Source organism: Nematostella vectensis, chromosome 9 (genome assembly GCF_932526225.1).
Source record: "Nematostella vectensis chromosome 9, jaNemVect1.1, whole genome shotgun sequence".
Taxonomy (NCBI): domain Eukaryota; kingdom Metazoa; phylum Cnidaria; class Anthozoa; order Actiniaria; family Edwardsiidae; genus Nematostella; species Nematostella vectensis.
The window spans coordinates 5,397,588-5,415,879 of NC_064042.1; the positions used below are offsets into that span (position 1 = coordinate 5,397,588).

At 37.0% G+C, this 18,292-nt stretch overlaps 1 protein-coding gene and 1 long non-coding RNA gene across 19 annotated transcripts in view; one reads left to right on the top strand and one right to left on the bottom strand.

Moving 5' to 3' along the window:
• The first annotated feature begins 1,690 nt into the window (after positions 1-1,690).
• The window catches only part of LOC5504909 (rho guanine nucleotide exchange factor 12), a 49,682-nt gene continuing 33,080 nt past the window's right edge, over positions 1,691-18,292 (top strand). For all 17 annotated transcript variants that reach the window (XM_032373236.2, XM_032373242.2, XM_032373238.2 and 14 more), the window contains exons 1-11: positions 1,691-2,083; positions 2,569-2,650; positions 8,445-8,549; positions 8,827-8,876; positions 10,107-10,164; positions 10,686-10,742; positions 11,155-11,195; positions 11,621-11,695; positions 11,776-11,826; positions 12,005-12,079; positions 17,623-17,793. In XM_032373236.2, coding sequence (XP_032229127.1) covers positions 2,617-2,650; positions 8,445-8,549; positions 8,827-8,876; positions 10,107-10,164; positions 10,686-10,742; positions 11,155-11,195; positions 11,621-11,695; positions 11,776-11,826; positions 12,005-12,079; positions 17,623-17,793 — 717 coding nt within the window. In that variant the 5' untranslated portion in view covers positions 1,691-2,083; positions 2,569-2,616. The remainder of the gene's footprint in view (positions 2,084-2,568; positions 2,651-8,444; positions 8,550-8,826; positions 8,877-10,106; positions 10,165-10,685; positions 10,743-11,154; positions 11,196-11,620; positions 11,696-11,775; positions 11,827-12,004; positions 12,080-17,622; positions 17,794-18,292) is intronic.
• Positions 9,739-16,547, bottom strand: LOC125572148. 2 transcript variants are annotated; one of them, XR_007313607.1, is made up of 3 exons: positions 16,496-16,547; positions 10,665-13,008; positions 9,739-10,393 (listed from the first exon to the last, which is right to left on the bottom strand). It is a non-coding gene; the product is annotated as an uncharacterized LOC125572148 (long non-coding RNA). The 2 variants fall into 2 exon arrangements; XR_007313606.1 differs by lacking the exon at positions 16,496-16,547 and adding an exon at positions 14,646-15,710.

Genomic DNA, 18,292 nt, shown 5'->3' on the forward strand with positions numbered 1-18,292 from the left:
TGATTCCTCTTGTCAGAAGTCGTGATCCCTGTTGTCAGAAGTCGTGATCCCTGTTGTCAGAAGTCGTGATCCCTGTTGTCTGAAGTCGTGATCCCTCACGTCTGAAGCCATGATGCCTCTTATCAGAAGTCATGATTCCTGTTGTCTGAAGTCATGAGCCCTCTTGTCAGAAGTCGTGATCCCTCATGTCTGAAGTCATAATTCCTCTTGTCCGAAGTCATGATCCCTCTCGTCCGAAGTCGTGATCACTCTTGTTAGAAGTCATGACCCCTCATGTCTCAAGTCATGATCCCTCTTGTTAGAAGTCATGACCCCTCATGTCTCAAGTCATGATCCCTCTTGTTAGAAGTCATGACCCCTCATGTCTGAAGTCATGATCCCTCTTGTCAGAAGTCATGAGCCATGAGCCCCCTCCCCCCCAAACCCCATTTCTTCAAGCGCTTGTGTCTTTTTTTGTGGATGTTTTTTGACATGTATCTAATGATATCAAAAATAACTATGAAGGCCGAAGGCTGCCTGACAGCTGATATTGCAACATGTCCTCACAGAGAATGTTGGGTATTCCTGTTATTTTGTTAATTGAGGTACGCAGTGCGCACGGGCACATTGTTTTCGAATACTGGTGTAAGCACGTTCGTGTGTGTTATGGCGTGAAAGTGCACTAATTTCGCTTTGTTTTGACTTCACAAGGACCTTTCCCACTCCATGGACTTCCTAACTGTCTCTCGCACTTCCCCCTTTCACTGTTTTTTCACGTGTTGCGCAATTGGTCTTATCGGCAATACAGGGACAAGTTGTGTCGTTTTTAGCTTACGTAATGCCATGTGTGTTTTCGAGCCGAAATGAGAGGGAAAGATGCGCTTCCCTTCCCGCGTACTATCTTCTTCATAGAAGTCTTTACAAACGTAGATTTTTGGTGTTGTACACGCGTGGGAAGTTGTGGTCAGCATAATTTCGTGATTCACTTTTTATCCAGTCCCAATTATGTCTTGGTTGGCCTTAGACGAAAACATGGCACTATTTTGCATTTACTTCAAGTTCCTCAAGTTGCGCAATAGAAAACTGGAAAAAAAAGATCATTACAAAAAAATTAAAAGAAAATAAACCGAAAAGTGCTATAAATCAAAAAGCAACTGTATTTGACAGTAAAAGAATTTAAACGATCAGATTCTTTTAACTTGACCTAAAAAAATATAAGTGTTCATGCATGTTTTCATGGTGTAAGCGACATGCGGCTGCTGCACCTATATCTGCTAGTAAGAGCTGGCCGGAATGGCCGAAACCTCTTAATTCAAAGTGAATAAAATATGTATTGGCCCCAAGCTCCAATCAGAATTCCCCGTCCCTTTTCGCCTTTTCTACCAAACCGCCTTTGTATATTTCCTTAAAACATCTTTTTGGTTTGAGCGAAAGGCAGAGATAGTGCGCGCGAAATGAAACAAAAAAATACATGGTCCCAAATTTGAATTAGCGCATCTTTTCATTGCAAAAAAGTAAGTATTTGTCGAATTCAAACCTGTTACTTGATCACTGTATAACAAACCGCAGGTTTTCTAGGTTTAAAAACAATTTATCTGAAAAACTTTATTCCGTTTTAGTCGATTTAACCCTTTACAACGGAATGAAGCTGTGGTCACGTGACGTGCGTAGCTGCCGTGATCTGCGGGGCGTCTCGATGTTATTCAGGGGTTCTAGGCAAGCGCCATATTGGTTTGGGACGAACACATCCTGCAAGTTGTGCGACTCGTCTATGGCAATAAAGCTGCAAATCACATCCTGGTTTAACGACCGCATACATTGGGAAGAGCAACTGAGAATTTTAGCCAACATTTGAAATAACATCCAAGGTTTTGGAGTAGTATTAGAACTAATCAACAACTCTGGCTCGCGTGAGCTAAAATCTGCAGCAGTGCTTTTCTGCCTGGTGCCTCGGTCCGATTCTTACCTGAGATTTGTAGTGCGGCGGTGTTTTGCTGAAGTAGTTACTATTGCTTATTGTTGGTCGAGCACCGGATCACCAAATGAATTAAATCTAGTATGGAGACGGTATGTGCCGAGAGCGTGCGCACTCTACGACAGAAAGGTACGGTCAACATAAACCAAGTACCATCCGACTGTGATATTACTCGTTGTTGAATTGGAGCGCATCGCAGCTCCAAGTTAAGGCTATACTTCCATGCTCTCTAGCAGATAGCTATTTGTTGGTCCAATTGGAATATTATTACAAATCTAGCAAACGGCAGCGGAAATCGCAAGTTTCCTTAGTCGAGATTCGGCAAAATGGAGAGACACGACGACGTTTTGGTATGAGAGCGGCGTTCTCTCTTGCGTCGAATACTGGAATATTCTCTACTCTAAGTTCCCTTAAATTCCCTTGTTCTTACTCTGATGGAATGTCTTGTTCTTTGAATAGCTCTACTTTGGTTCTGTTTAACTGGTTTAAGACAGGCTATCTGACAGGCGACAGAGGTTGGATGCGATCTAGTCACTACGCTATCTGCTCCATAACAGAGCACTATTTACCACCAAAAATTCAGCTATTTACTTAACTCTACCGTCCGATTTCAGGGTGATGTACTAGACCCTTTTTACAGTTCCAAGAAGGTTTCATAAAGGATGGAAACACAGCCATCGGAGCTCCAAGTTCAAGGTAGTACGAAGTAGTAATATAGAATTTAACTTAGCCACAACATCGACAGGCGTACACTACGCGATAAATTTCTTCGACTGCGAAATGTTTTTTTTTGCGCGCGCCCCAGTAAATGTGTATCATTTTCCGTAGTGAGCGTTAAATCTCCGAACAATATTAAATAATCACCTTCAACATGTCGAAATAATAGAGTTTGTTTAGGAGGTTGTCAAGCTTGTGAGAGAAATTTTATCGGGGACTATTAGTTGATATAGTGACATCGACTCGCCGACATTCGCTCGAATTATTTGCCCTGTACATTCCCTCGATCCAGATTTATAATTATTTACTTTTCTTTTCCTTATTGCTCATTTTGTGTATCGCTCTTTTGACTGTGTTAACTATAAAATAATGCGTAAAGTTATTGCTTGGTCTGTGTTATTCTCTATTTATAATGTGAAGGAGTCATTTGCTTATACTGCTGAGGTGAATTACGCTATCGTGTTGCAGTCAGTTAGGTTTTATTTGTTATTTACAGCCAACTGTTCGTGAGAATAGGCCTATGATATTTCCTTAAATTGAAAGGTCGTTTGCTACAAGTCTTGTATTTGTTGAGATCGCTACAAAGATAGTAGACATTTCAAGTTTGTTTTTTTGTTTATTTTTACCCCACATTTCTCGCATTCCTTCCATGTTTCCACCCGAAGGTTTCCATCGCGCATTATGTTATAAATGTTCTTTGATTAGAAATTTTATTTTGGCGACAACAAAGCCCTCTCGATTGCGCTTTTGTTCGTAACAAAACCGTCGCAATCTGTTATTTATTCGAAGAAGTCTTGTTTGATTCTCACGTAGCTACTGATCTTTTTGGTGTGCCTAAAAATAAATCATTTGCAAGTACTAATGTACTCGCTGTCGCTTTGAAATGAATTTTCCGCAGCTCTCAGTGAACTTAATTGATTGGGAAATAGTCTGTTTTGGTGGCCTTATGATTGAATGTTCTAACTTCATAATTATGAATTCACGCAAGAAATAATTATTTACCATTATACCTGTCATAATTTTTCTAATCTCCTTATTTTATTGTTATTTGCTCACCAAAACATTTCCCACCCTTTAAAAAAAATTAAACATCAAGAGTATATACATCAAAAGAGAATATTCCAAACTGTTGGAGTTAGGTATTCAGGAAACCTTTTTCTGATTAAAACATCAGACGGGTATGGCGATGATGGACATGATTTTGGATGAGTATATGTTTGGGAGATTGTTCCTCTACCAGGTTGATAGAGCATTGCAAGAAGTGCTATTGTAGTCATTACCACAATTGGTTTAAAGACAGTCAGGCATAGCCGTACCAGGCCAGTTATCATTACATCCCCGAGGCAGTAGGTATATTTAATCAATCTTCAGCTTCCTTTCTCATTGTCTATGGCTAGGATAATTTCCAATTGACTATGGCTATAATCATTTCTCATTGACTATTGCTAGGATCATTTCTCATTGACTATGGCTAGGATTATTTTCCCTTTGATATCCGCTAGCTACCTCCTGAGTTCTTGTCAACTTTAGCAGAATTGGCAGTTTTATTGAACTAAATAAGTGGTTCTTGTCTTCCCCAGGTCCGTAGTCTAAACACTGGCCACTTTATACTGATTACCATTCTAAACAATTTGAGTTTTTTGTACCCTTACCCACACAGCATTTTGTTTGGTGTATTTCTATCACTTCCTAAAAATATTGATAATTCCCAATTTTTATTCCAACATACATGATCCAGTTTGTGATTGTTATCATTAGAACAAACTAAGTTTTGTTGCTGCTACTGCAGAATGTAATATAGAACACCACAAGTCACAGATATTGTAATCATTACAATAAAAAGATTGTCTACCTTTCTGTGGTACATATAATCAGTTAGTATTTTAGTTGGTGGGTCTCCTCTGATTTGTCTACAGGTAATTTATCTTGATTTCACAAGATTTTGTCAAATAATTTGATGATTTTATGTCCAATGTAATTATGAGTTGAATTTTAGCCCCTCTGCTACCATAGAGTATTCATTTAAAGACTATTTTCAGTTAAAGATATGAAAAAAAGAAATTTTGATGATTGAATTATCTAATGTGTATAAATGGGAATCAATTTGATATTTTTGCTAGAAATTTTCTCATTTTGATTCTCGATATCCATAGTGTCCATATAACTAAACAATAGAAAATATGTGACAATTCACCACAAGTTTAAGATGAATTCTTATTTCAGTAGAAAATATATTTGATATAAACAGGAGCAGAGGAAAAACTAGATAAATGAGTTATGCTTATAGTTATGGCTTAATTGAAAGTGCAATAATATTTCAGCAAGTAAAATTTGGTCTGATGTTTTGAAATTAGTTTTTTTCTAAGACAAATGGCTAATTGTTTTTTAACAGTCTCCATCCTACTTTTTTCCTCATTTTCCTTGTTCTTTTAAATTCTAACAAGCATCTAAAAGTGTAGCAGTACATCTATTCCATGTGCACTAGAAAACTCATGATGCTTGATGTATAATTCATACGAGTTTTGATCATCTGATATAGTAGAAATATGACGGTTGTAAGAAGTATGCATTTCTTTTTTCATAAGATCTCACCTGATAATTTAATTTGATCCTGATAATCTAGTTTTATTCTGATAACAATAATATTGATTTAAAGGTGATGTTGATGGTTATAATGATGTTAATAGCCAACAAACAGACCATCTGGTAATTTTTTTTTTTTTTAGAAAATAAAATGTGATACTGTGATTTCTATGTTGCATGAAAAGGAAGCTGGCTTTTACTACACAAGCATATTTCTAAGATTTCTCGCTAGGATTTACACAGATGCAGGCTAGTTGACAAAGCTAATGTCGATAATGCTTGTGATGGTAATCTAAATGATGAGGATGTTAATGGTGGCAATGATAGTGATAATGATAGTCATAGAATGATGGTGACTAATGACAAAATCATGATATTTGTGATAGTGATGGCAATGATGGAAGGTTCATGGACATGATGATGATATGATGATGACAATGATTACAGTCAAAATAGTGGTGTCATGGCATGATTATGTTATGATGATGATGATGGTTATGATGTTGTCGTGGACATGATAATATGATTATGATGATGATGGTGATTACGGTCATAATGGTGGTGTAATGAGGTAAAAGTGATTTAATGATTATGATATGATGATTACAATGATAACAGTTATAAGGGTGGTGTCATGACACAATGGTGGTATGATGATTATGGTATGATGTTGATGATGACAACAGTTATAATGATGGTGTAATGACGTGATAGTGATTTTATGATTATGATATGATATGATGATAACAATGATAAAAGTTATAATGGTAGTGTCATGAGGCAATGGTGGTTTAAAGATTATGATATGATGATAATGATGATTACAGTTATAATGGTGGTGTTATTACATGGTGATATGATGATTATGATATGGTGATGATGACACTGATTACAGTTATAATGGTGGTGTCATGATGCACAGGTGATATAATGATTACGGTCATGATTTTGGTGTCACGATGTGATGTTGATGAGATTGTGAGGAAGACGTCGCTAGTGATTTAGTCTCATCATCTAATGGCTTTGTTCTTTACAGGAATGGTCATAATGGTCAAAACAGACATTTTGTGCTCATTATTTAATCTGGAGTGATCTCCTTTGTGTTCCTGTGATGGATTATATATTGATTGCTAAATTATTTTGGAAAAGGGAAACAGCTGGTTCTTGTTTACATTTGTGGTTGTGGGCGGAAAAAGAAGAGAATTTTTATATTTCTATGTGTCTTATAATCCATTCCATTACATATTAATAATTCTGTTATCACTTTCATCTAACATGCAATGGCCTGTACTTTAGCATTAGTTTCTATTCCCTATTTTGCAAGACTGTCTTGAATTTAATTGTTTATTGCTATTGCTTAAATCTCTTAATTATCCTTTGGTAGACCAATGCTATAGGCCTTAATAAACATGCAAGGATTATTCAGATTTGCATATGAATTGACACTTACATGCTAAAGATTGAAGAGATGTAAGATCATAATAATGAGATTCCTGTCAAAGATTTCATTTTTAAGAAATGGTCTCTTAAATCTGTCAGTGCATATATCATGTTTTTAAGCCAAGGAATTTTAAGGTGTCTCAACCACAGCATTTGTTTTCTTCTTCTTTCTTACCTTAATTTTAGATAGCTATTATAAGATTAAGCTGTGTCAAAATTGCAAAACATAATCAGTGTAGGCGTATAGTTGCTATAGCAACTTTCATAGCAAGATATTTTGTATTTTGTTGACTTTCTGGCAAACCAGTATCTATAAAAAAGTTAAAGGTTAGGATCAGAAGTTTTGTACATACAATTTAATGTGTTCTAGGAAGAAAGGCATTTTGATTAGTCATTTTTATGTATGTTTTTTTATTTTGACTGAAAAGCGTATCACTTTTGATGGGTGACTAAATTATTAATACCAAACATGTTTCAGCTCACAGTAGTGCTATGAATTGTTGCAATGCTATTTCCCCCACGCTATTTTGATCTCCAATATCCACTTAATAACTGATCTCTCTAAAAATAGGCTAATTAAAATTCTTTCTTTCTTTATCAGTTTATGCAATATTTCCCCTTTTGGAATTTAGAGAAGTAAAGTTGTTAAAAAGATTTTTCCCTGAAATAGAAATATAGCCAATATTTTTGGTGATTTTTGTTGTATTTTTTTAAGTGATGTATGTACTTAACAGTACTAATTTGTACTATTGTTTTCTTCCCTCTTATTTATAAGAAGTTCTATTTTTGTTTACAAAAGGTCAAAGTCATGTATGTAGGACACATCTCTCGTTGTAAATATCAGCGTGCCCAGTCAGTATAAGGCCATACATGGAAAGTACATCAAAATGGAATTCTACATCAAATTAAATAATCCTAGTAGATGGGATAGTTATTCTAACACTAAGAAAAAGAACACCTTGATTAAATACCCTTTTTCAGACCAACGCAACTCAATGCCACTTAGCAAAAATGTATTTTGTTGTTAAGTTATTTTTGCCTGCCATTCTCAAAATACCCTTTTTATGATTCTATTTATAGTGTTGTTAATGCTTTGAGGAAGTCCATGTTGAATGTTTTGAATTGTTGAGAATTATCTACTTTATGATTAGCACTCTTTAAGGTCTTTAAGATGATAAGTCAGTTAATTGGGCTGGACACCTTGTTCATTCAAGATCACTGCTTCAATTCTCATTACTAAATTTATATTAAGGCTACCATTATTCAATGATAATTTAGTGTTTTCTAGGTCTGGCATCTCTAGATTTATTTTTACTTTACAGTGAGTCCAAAGTTCATGAATAATTTGGACTATGATGTGCTTGCTTTTGATTTAATGTTTTTTATTAGTTCACTGGCTTGTGATGTACATACTTAATATTTTATTAAAATTTCACTATTATCCAAGAAGAAAAAAATGTTTCCTGTTTTAGTATTAGCACCTCTACATTAATATTTCGTCTATATTTAATTTAATTGTTTTATTTTTTGTAGTATAGGTACTTATTTCTTTGAGCGTTAAGGGTTGGTTCTTAGTAGAATGCAAGTGCAAGAACATAATACAATAGAGAATCAGTGAAAAACAAGTGCAAGAAATTCAAGCAATTGTGTTCCCTTATCCTTGCTCTTGCGCTTGTGTGAACCAGTGAGAACCAAGAGATATGCTTATCGCATACAGCTCATAACATTTAAACTGATGTACCTTGTTCAGGTCAGCATCTGATTCAGCGGTGTGTAATAATCCAGCGTGACGAGAAGGGCTATGGCTTGACTGTGACTGGAGACAACCCGGTCTATGTACAGTCAGTCAAGGATGGTGAGTTTGATGAAAATGTTAAGTGTCTTTTCCCCCTACTATCTTGAAATCTGTAATCAGAATATTCAGGCCTGCCAAATCTCTTAGTTACATAGCACGTATATATCAGTTTCCACCCAAATCTCCTTCTGAAAATCTCTGAAACAAAAGAAAAAATGAATTAAGAAAAAAGGGCAGGAATTTCCCACTTTGGGCAGCAAACCCTCCATCATTTATGATATCCATTTATTTCAAATGCTAGACAGAGAGCTTGTAGCTTTTGTATTTTGATTGACAGATGGGGCCGCACAACGGGCTGGTGTTCAAGTTGGTGACCGAATCATTAAGGTCAGAACTGAAGTATTTTTAAAAAGTCTACTATGGTTCACGTTCACCCTAAAAAATGTCAAAAAAATTTTACATGCAAAAATGATTTGTTTAGGTCATTATCTAGAGTACTAAAAACAATTAAGTGTATTTGACTGACATGCAAGATGTTATTAGGTGTAAAAGTGTTGGAAATTAGAGAGTCAATGTGAGACCTCATGCCCTTAAGAGGCTCATAAAAGGGAAACTAAAATGCACTCAAAAGCAACAAACTTTTAAAATGTTGGTAACCTAGAATTCCTTCAATTTTTTGTATAATTTGCATGTAGAATGATAGCCCTGCTTCAAAAGTCAGAGCCGTAGCATGCCATGTAAGAATTGGGGGTGGGGGCATGATACAGAAACATTACGAAAATATGGGGGGCGCCCCTAATTTTTGAAAACGTTGGAAAATATTGGGGGGGCACATGCCCCCAGTGCACCTTCCCCTGCTACGGCCCTGAAAGTGGTTCTCTCTTTTTTTTTTAATTAAAAGTTGTTATCCCCAAAAGGTAGTAAATAGCCAAAATTTGCATACAGCAACTTTGAAATAAAATAGCTCTTAGAATAAGATATGGGTAAAATGATATACACTTATGGAGATTGACATGTGCTGATGGAAATAAGACCTATTCTATCAATCTAGGCACACGATTAAGGTACAGACATTTGTGCTAAAGACAACAGTATGGTTTTGAGTATTTTGGCATCTAACTATAAAATAAAAAAAATCCTCAGAGAAAATAAATCCATGGGTAGATGCTCAATTGTTTTATGAATCAAAGTATGTGCAGTTTGTTGCTATTACCAAAAATCTGGCGCACACATTTGATTTCTAACGCGACAGGATCATGAAGGTGAACTGTAACCTTAAGTCAAGTAGGTAGTATTATAGTAAGTAGTAATATCTCCTGTGTTTTTTTTGCATCATTCCTTGCTAGAGCCGGTGTAGCAAGTGCAAAGTGCTTGAGGAAGGACGGGACAAGAAACCATGCGTTTCACAGCCAGCTCTGGTTAAATTATTTTTGTGACCAAGTGCATCATCAATATCTTTCCTTAATTGAACTTTCTTTGTTTTGTTTGTTATTTTTTCATTGAGCTCCTGAGGTGAATTTTTTTTCCATTATAAAGATATGTTTTGCCTTCGCCAACAGAGTATTGAAGTCATTACAAAATGAATTTCATTAATGGAGTTTTCCCCCCTTTCTCTAGGTCAATGGTACAGTGGTGACACATCTCAACCATATTGAAGTTGTGAACCTCATCAAGTGTGAGTACTACTTCTATCACATGATACCTGTGATTACAGCTGGTTTAAATAAATACACAAACACCTACATACTGTTATTCACCTTTGCTGTCCAAGTTTAAATCCCAGCTCCAAACTTGGGGCCTCTTTTTGGATTCAGGCCTTGATTTGATTAGGGTGTTGTAAGTGGGTCGAACTTATTTCTCCTGTGTTTCCAGTCTTTGGGATGAGGTCCAGCTTTACTTACAATCTAAAGAGGAAGATATATTAAGAGTTGGGAATTACTCCAGCAGCAATTATTATCTCCCTCTCTCTGAACCCACAGGACAAAGAGCCACCACATCGTCATTATCATTGATTGTGTTTACTTATTTACTTATTGTGCTTTACTTACAATCTAAAGAGGAAGATATAGTAAGAGTTTGGAATTACTCCAGCAGCAACCATTATCTCCCTCTCTCTAAACCCATAGGACAAAGAGCCACCACATCATCATTATCATTGATTGTGTTTTAACTTACGTGATGTATGAATCTTTCCAGCGGGATCATATGTTGCTCTGACGCTGCTTGGAAAACCACCTTCATCCTTTTCCTCTGGTATGTCTCACCTGCCTGCATGAACTAAGTTTTGCTTTTGTTACAAATTCTAGAAATTCAGAGGGTGAAAATCGCACCTTTATGAGTATATTATGAGTTTTATTGATTATATTCTTTCAACCAAGATTGTGCTAATTAAACAAAAGCCTTTTTTTTCTTTGCCTTATTTTGAAACTTATCCAGAAACTGCATTATTGTCCTTACCTTCCAGCTTTTTCCATAATGATAAAGATTTTTTATTGATCCTCAACCCAGCATTGTATAGATTATACAGTATTGCTTTATATTGAGTTTATTTAATTTTCATTGCATATGCAAATGCAATTTTCATTGCATATAACCTCTGTAATTGATTTTATTTTTGGTATAAATAAAGCTGTTTAAAGATAATAAAAATCTGGTTAATTTTCAGCATCTTCCCAAGATAAACAACCTGTGTCTCCTCCTGCAACAGTAAGTGAAAGACATAACAATGAGATTTGATAGCTCTTGCACATAAATGAGCTGCAAAAGTTCAGTGGAACATGATTTGCTTTTTACGCCAGAGGGATGGTGTTCATTCCAGGGTCAGGGTATCTTTTTTTACTGTAAAGCTGGTCAATGGTACCCGTGACACTCTGGGTATTAACTGACAGTCATTACTGGAGAGCGGGCCACAATCCAGCGGCCTGATGGTTCCATGGTACAGGCTTATTCTCAAAAGTAAGAGGGCCAGAGCCGGGCCAGGGTTTGAGTGGTGTGAAAACCTGTCTAAAGAATTGCTGGGGACACTGGCCTGTAGTACCAACTGTAAACTTAAAATTTTTCAATAGATGCAGTGTCTGCTTAAAATCTCTAATAAGAAAATGAACCATGTTGACTTGTATTTTTCTGTTCAGCCGCGAGACCCCTGTAAAGATGAGAAGACTATGTCTATACGGAGGGTATTGGACCAGGAACGACAATTCTATGAGGTATATCGCTTTTGATGGCAAAGACAGTGTGCATCGATAGACTATCTTTGATCATTCTTTTTGGTGCTCTTCATTTTTAGAAAACCAGAGAAGAATACATGAAGAAACCCTCTGAAAAACTGCAAAAACAGGTATAGAAACTGCAAGTTGTTAAAATGAATAAATATTTTAAAAAAACCACCTCAAATATTTTACCCCCCATACAGTTTAAATGTTTGTTGCCCCTAACTTAACAATAAGTAGGAGGAGGTACAGTGATAACTCAGCACTTTAATGTTGGGCCATATTATTTTGGTTGTATCCCCTCAGCTTGCAGAGTCTACCACAAGGATCAAAGCTTTCGATGCTGAGCTTGGTGCTCTAATTGGGGTAGAGAATGTCAAGGTACATTGTTTTCTCTCTACTGTAGTAGGAGGCTTCTATAAGAGATTTCAGAAGAACTTAGTAAAAGATCAAGTTTTTGGATGTATTTAACCATCTGTTACCTTTTACATACTTATTTCGCCAACTGTAATATAAGCGGGGTTTATTAGGAATTTTAGGAAAATTTTGTATCAGATAAAGTCTTGCATTGTTGTTCTACGTGTCAGATCTAGTCTTGCATTGGGTGTATTTAACCATTTTTAACTTTAACATACTAATTTTCCCTACTCTAATATAACAGGCTTTTATGGAAAATATCAGGGAAATTTTGTATCAGATTAAGTCTTGCATTGGATGTATTGCATCAGCTGGACAAGCTTTGTGCTGAAATTTGGAATCTTATTGATGCAATGAACACTTTCCCATTTAAAAATGTACTTTCCCATTTAAATGTGTACTTTTGCGAGAGCGTTGTTTTTACGTCCTCAAAACGCGGGTCAACCAATCAGAGACCGTCACTTCAATAGCCTTAATTCAACGCGTCTGGAGAACGCCAGTCAGCCAATGAAATGATCTTGAAATTTGAGCCTTCGTGATTCCGCGTTCTTCGACGCGACTTGACCAATCACACGGAATCATTCTTATCCCGCAAAAAGGTCAATACAAATAGCCTTCTGTCAACAGATGCAGATTGCCGGTGATAACGATAATTAACGCGGACTAGGGGTCAGAAGAGATCAAATGGAGAAGACGACTTTAGAAAATAAAAGGAGTAGCCTTACATCTTCAAAACTACGTATAGTACTCGAACTTTAACAAGTCATTAAACAAGCTATTTCTAAAACCAACACCAAGGACACTCGAATTGGCTTACCCTAGTAATGACCTTTTTCTTCTTTGCACAGCTCTCCCAGAATCTCTTTTCGCTATACCAAATATGTCATGTCTTTCTGTGAACAATTCACCAAGTTGATATTTTTAGTGTTCCCAGGTCGGACTAATCACACTTGATCTCAATGAACCAAAGATTTGTGATGGCGCGAAACGAAATTGGCGCCCTTTTAGTCCCGTGGCTTGGCTCGATCACGGCTGTATCCAGCCCAAATTTGTCTGCATCCAAATCAAATATTGTTCTTTTTGCCGTCGGTTTCATCCAAGAATGACCCATTCGTATTGTTCTCATTATAAAAAGATGCAGGAGAGAAATCTTCTAGCTCACGCTGCACATGATGCCGTGTAACACGAGATCTCAGGGTATGGAATGAATTGATAAACAATTTACTGTTTCAACAGATTCGGATTATACAGCAAATCAAAATGCGTTTTCGAACGCAGAACGTGCAATCTGTAATATAGGTGAACTCGAAAAATACCACCGTGTTTCGAAGCAATCACATACGAAAAACCCCTTTAATGAAGCAAACCTCTAACTACTGAAACATCTCACCGAAACGTGAAAGAGGAAGATAGTATACAACATCATCATTTATTGCAAGGAGAACGAATAAAAGCCAATCACATTCCCAATCAGTGCGTTTGCAGACGCAACGAGTGTCTAGGATCGATTTACAAAGCTACATAGGCATGGAAAGCCGGTAAAAATTTTAGTGTACTATGTATCTAAAGTGACTAGCCTTTAAACAATATATCGGCGTTTTCTTACTTTGTAAGTCAAGCACGAAAAAGGTTTTCTTCATTTCACAGAGATTGGACATAGCCATGCGTTATATTTTCTTCTCGATAGACACTCAAGAGTAGGCTTTGAAAACAAACCGGAAACTGTGTGTTTTAAAGACGCAGGCTAGTCAATAGTGTGAAAGAATCTAATTTTCGGTACGAGAAACACATTATGGCGTTTGTAATTGGTTGTTAGCGGACGAGGTTGATACAACTTTCTTATTCAAACATCAAAAGCAAGCTGATATAAGTTGATTTACGTCTAGTTATGTGCTTTGGGAAAGCACCCGACTCCGGGACAGATGGAGCACCAAAGGTTGAGCTCTCTGTTGGTGGTCATATGATATGATTAACAAACTGCTATCTTGTAAGCTAGGAGATAAGGCCCGAGCTAGGGAGCTTTGCTCTTTGCACACAAGCATTCCAAGCACCAGTCGAGCAAAAGAGCGCATCAATATAATTCTAGAGAAAAATCAAAAGATTTGAACAGATAATCTGTTTAAAAGAATTTAGCCTATTATCATCCTACAGTATAGTAGATTCATGTAGCACGTGGGAGCCCCAGCACCTATACCCGCGGCTATTTACTCAAGTTGTGGTTGCTTCGAAACATGATGGTATTTTTCGAGTTCACCTATATTACAGATTGCACGTTTCTGCGTTCGAAAACGCACTTACTACGTTTTGATTTGCTGTATAATCAGAATCTGTCAATATTTAATTGCAACAACAGCAAATTGTTTATCAATTCATTCCATGCCCTGAGATCTCGTGTTACACGGCATCATGTGCAGCGTGAGCTAGAAGATCTTTTTATAATGAGAACAATACGAATATGTCATTCTTGGAGGGAACCAATTGCAAAAAGAACGTGCAATCTGTAATATATGTAAGGGGTAACGATGGGTACCTTAAAATTTCGAAAATCTCGCAAAAATTTCGCAAAGTCTCGGAATCTCGGCGTTTTTACGGAAGTCTCGAAGTCTCGTTTTTCCCCCCGACATTTTAGGGTCTTGGAGCCTCTTGTTCTACCACGTTCTCGGAGTCTCTGTTAAACGCGATCTGTTTTATGTTGTTACTGCTAAGGGTTTCCCTCTTTTTCGAGTCTCGAGTCTTAAGCCTTTCCGCTCTAGCTATTCTTTTTCAACTAATGTTTATGACATACCTCGAGCAAGTTATCTGATGTCCGAACTCAAGCTAGTAAAAGCTCGGACACTGATTCCGAAATTTGACTTAAAGTCTCGGGCTCGGATTCTAAAACGCGGTCTCGGCGCCTCGGCAAATCTCGAACTTACTCATCGCTAACCCTAAAAGGGGTCTCTAGAACGCGCCAACATCCCAGAACATCGGCTTTATTCTCAGAGCGTATTGTTCACTGTTTATTGGCAACAAAATGTCTAGTTCTCGGATGAACAACTACTTTTGGAAAACAGTAATCTGGCGGTGTTTAAAGTTTGCGAGGATATAATATTTTCACTGGCTTTCCATGCCTATATCTGTCTCTTGATCTCATGCTTGCATGAATATCTAGACCGTTGCATTTTCGAACACACTAAAGACATGCGATTGGTTTTATCCTAAGGGATAAATTACTTGACATTGTTATTTATACCCTGCTTATACTCAAGCTCACCAAACTATAGACAAAAATGCTCAATGAAATAAATTGTAGTCCACTACTTTGAATGTAAACCCAGGATGGTGACATGAATGTAGAAAATATTATGAACTTATACCCAAAATTAAGCAAACCAAAAGCACATAACTAGCTTTAAAGACGTAAATCAACTATAAATCAACTAATAACAGCTTTCTTTGATGTTTGAACAAGAAAAATTATATCATGTTCTTACAAGCAATTACAAGCGCCATGTGTTTCTTGTACCGAAAATTAGATTCTTCTACACTATTGACTAGCCTGCGTCTTTAAAACGCACACTTTCCGGTTTGTTCGGGCCTTATTCTCTAGCTTACAAGATAGCAGTTTTTTAATCATATCATATGACCACCAACAGAGAGCTCAACCTTTGGTGCTCCATCTGTCCCGGAGTCGGGTGCTTTCCCAAAGCACATAACTAGACGTAAATCAACTTATAACAGCTTGCTTTTGATGTTTGAATAAGAAAGTTGTATCAACCTGGTCTTCTAACAACCAATTACAAACGCCATAATGTGTTTCTCGTTCCGAAAATTAGATTCTTTCACACTATTGACTAGCCTGCGTCTTTAAAACGCACAGTTTCCGGTTTGTTTTCAAAGCCTACTCTTGAGTGTCTATCGAGAAGTATAACGCATGGCTATGTCCGATCTCTGTGAAATGAACAAATCCTTTTGCGTGCTTGACTTAAAAAGTAAGAAAACGCCGATATATTGTTTAAAGGCTAGTCACTTTAGATACATAGTACACTAAAATTTTTACCGGCTTTCCATGCCTATGTAGCTTTGTAAATCGATCCTAGACACTCGTTGCGTCTGCAAACGCACTGATTGGGAATGTGATTGGCTTTTATTCGTTCTCCTTGCAATAAATGATGATGTTGTATACTATCTTCCTCTTTCACGTTTCGGTGAAATGTTTCAGTAGTTAGAGGTTTGCTTTATTAAAGGGGTTTTCCGTATGTGATTGCTTCGAAACACGATGGTATTTTTCGAGTTCACCTATATTACAGATTGCACGTTCTGCGTTCGAAAACGCACTTTGATTTGCTGTATAATCCGAATCTGTTGAAACAGTAAATTGTTTATCAATTCATTCCATACCCTGAGATCTCGTGTTACACGGCATCATGTGCAGCGTGAGCTAGAAGATTTCTCTCCTGCATCTTTTTATAATGAGAACAATACGAATGGGTCATTCTTGGATGAAACCGACGGCAAAAAGAACAATATTTGATTTGGATGCAGACAAATTTAGGCTGGATACAGCCGTGATCGAGCCAAGCCACGGGACTAAAAGGGCGCCAATTTCGTTTCGCGCCATCACAAATCTTTGGTTCATTGAGATCAAGTATGATTAGTCCGACCTGGGAACACTAAAAATATCCACTTGGTGAATTGTTCACAGAAAGACATGACATATTTGGTATAGCGAAAAGAGATTCTGGAAGAGCTGTGCAAAGAAGAAAAAGGTCATTACTAGGGTAAGCCAATTCGAGTGTCCTTGGTGTTGGTTTTAGAAATAGCTTGTTTAATGACTTGTTAAAGTTCGAGTACTATACGTAGTTTTGAAGATGTAAGGCTACTCCTTTTATTTTCTAAAGTCGTCTTCTCCATTTGATCTCTTCTGACCCCTAGTCCGCGTTAATTATCGTTATCACCGGCAATCTGCATCTGTTGACAGAAGGCTATTTGTATTGACCTTTTTGCGGGATAAGAATGATTCGTGTGATTGGTCAAGTCGCGTCGAAGAACGCGGAATCACGAAGGCTCAAATTTCAAGATCATTTCATTGGCTGACTGGCGTTCTCCAGACGCGTTGAATTAAGGCTATTGAAGTGACGGTCTCTGATTGGTTGACCCGCGTTTTGAGGACGTGAAAACAACGCTCTCGCAAAAGTACACATTTAAATGGGAAAGTACATTTTTAAATGGGAAAGTGTTCATGATATTCTGGAAAATATGAGCATGGCAAGGGGGGCCTAAGATTCATGTAAACAGTAATTTAATGAAAGGGGGAAAAAAAACAAGGTCTTGACCCTTAATTTCAGGATTTGCCATGCCTCTGCAAATGGTCCACCTTGGTTAATATAGCAAACATATAGTAACAAAAATGACTAAATTTTTCAGCTTTTATGACCACTGCGTCCATAGGGTGACCACACCCCTGACATTAACAAGATGATGCTCGCTAATCATGAACTTATTTTTATTGAACTCTTTTATTTCAGAGTACCCCACTTGGAGGGCCTCAATCAGCTCCACCCGGTCGACTATCAGCCCCTACCAACTTATTTCGATCAGCGTCTGATTCTGATTGGTCAGAAGTTAGGGATGTAAATAATGGACTTCCCCCTCAACCTCCAATGAGGAAATACCACAACAAGGCCGACCAGCTTGCTGTAAGTACAGTAATCCTACCATCATGCTTGACACTATGAACATTGTCCCTTTAAGACGCCACCAGTATAACTGTGAACACCCAAAATTATATGGGTAACGTTTGACGGTCTCTGACAAATCGAAGGCGAGAATATAGTCAACTGAAACTTGTTGACAGTTTGATAACGTCGCATGTGATTGGTCAGAATAAATGCTCTATACATGAATTGTTCATGTTTTATTGGTAATAATATACTTTATTCCTTATTCTCTATTGATATAGGGAGTGGATATTTCCTCTCCTAATTTGCATACATTTGTCTTCATAAAACTAAAAAGCTTAGTCATTAGCAGTTTATTGTTTTATTCATTTTTAATGAAAATTTGATATAAGCTTATACATTATTAATATCAAGTACTAGTATAAACAAGACATACAGTAATAACTACTAGAAAAATGCAAAATTAGCAATAGAAACATATGTGAGAATGCATTTGGTTTGGTCTGTTTTGTGGCAT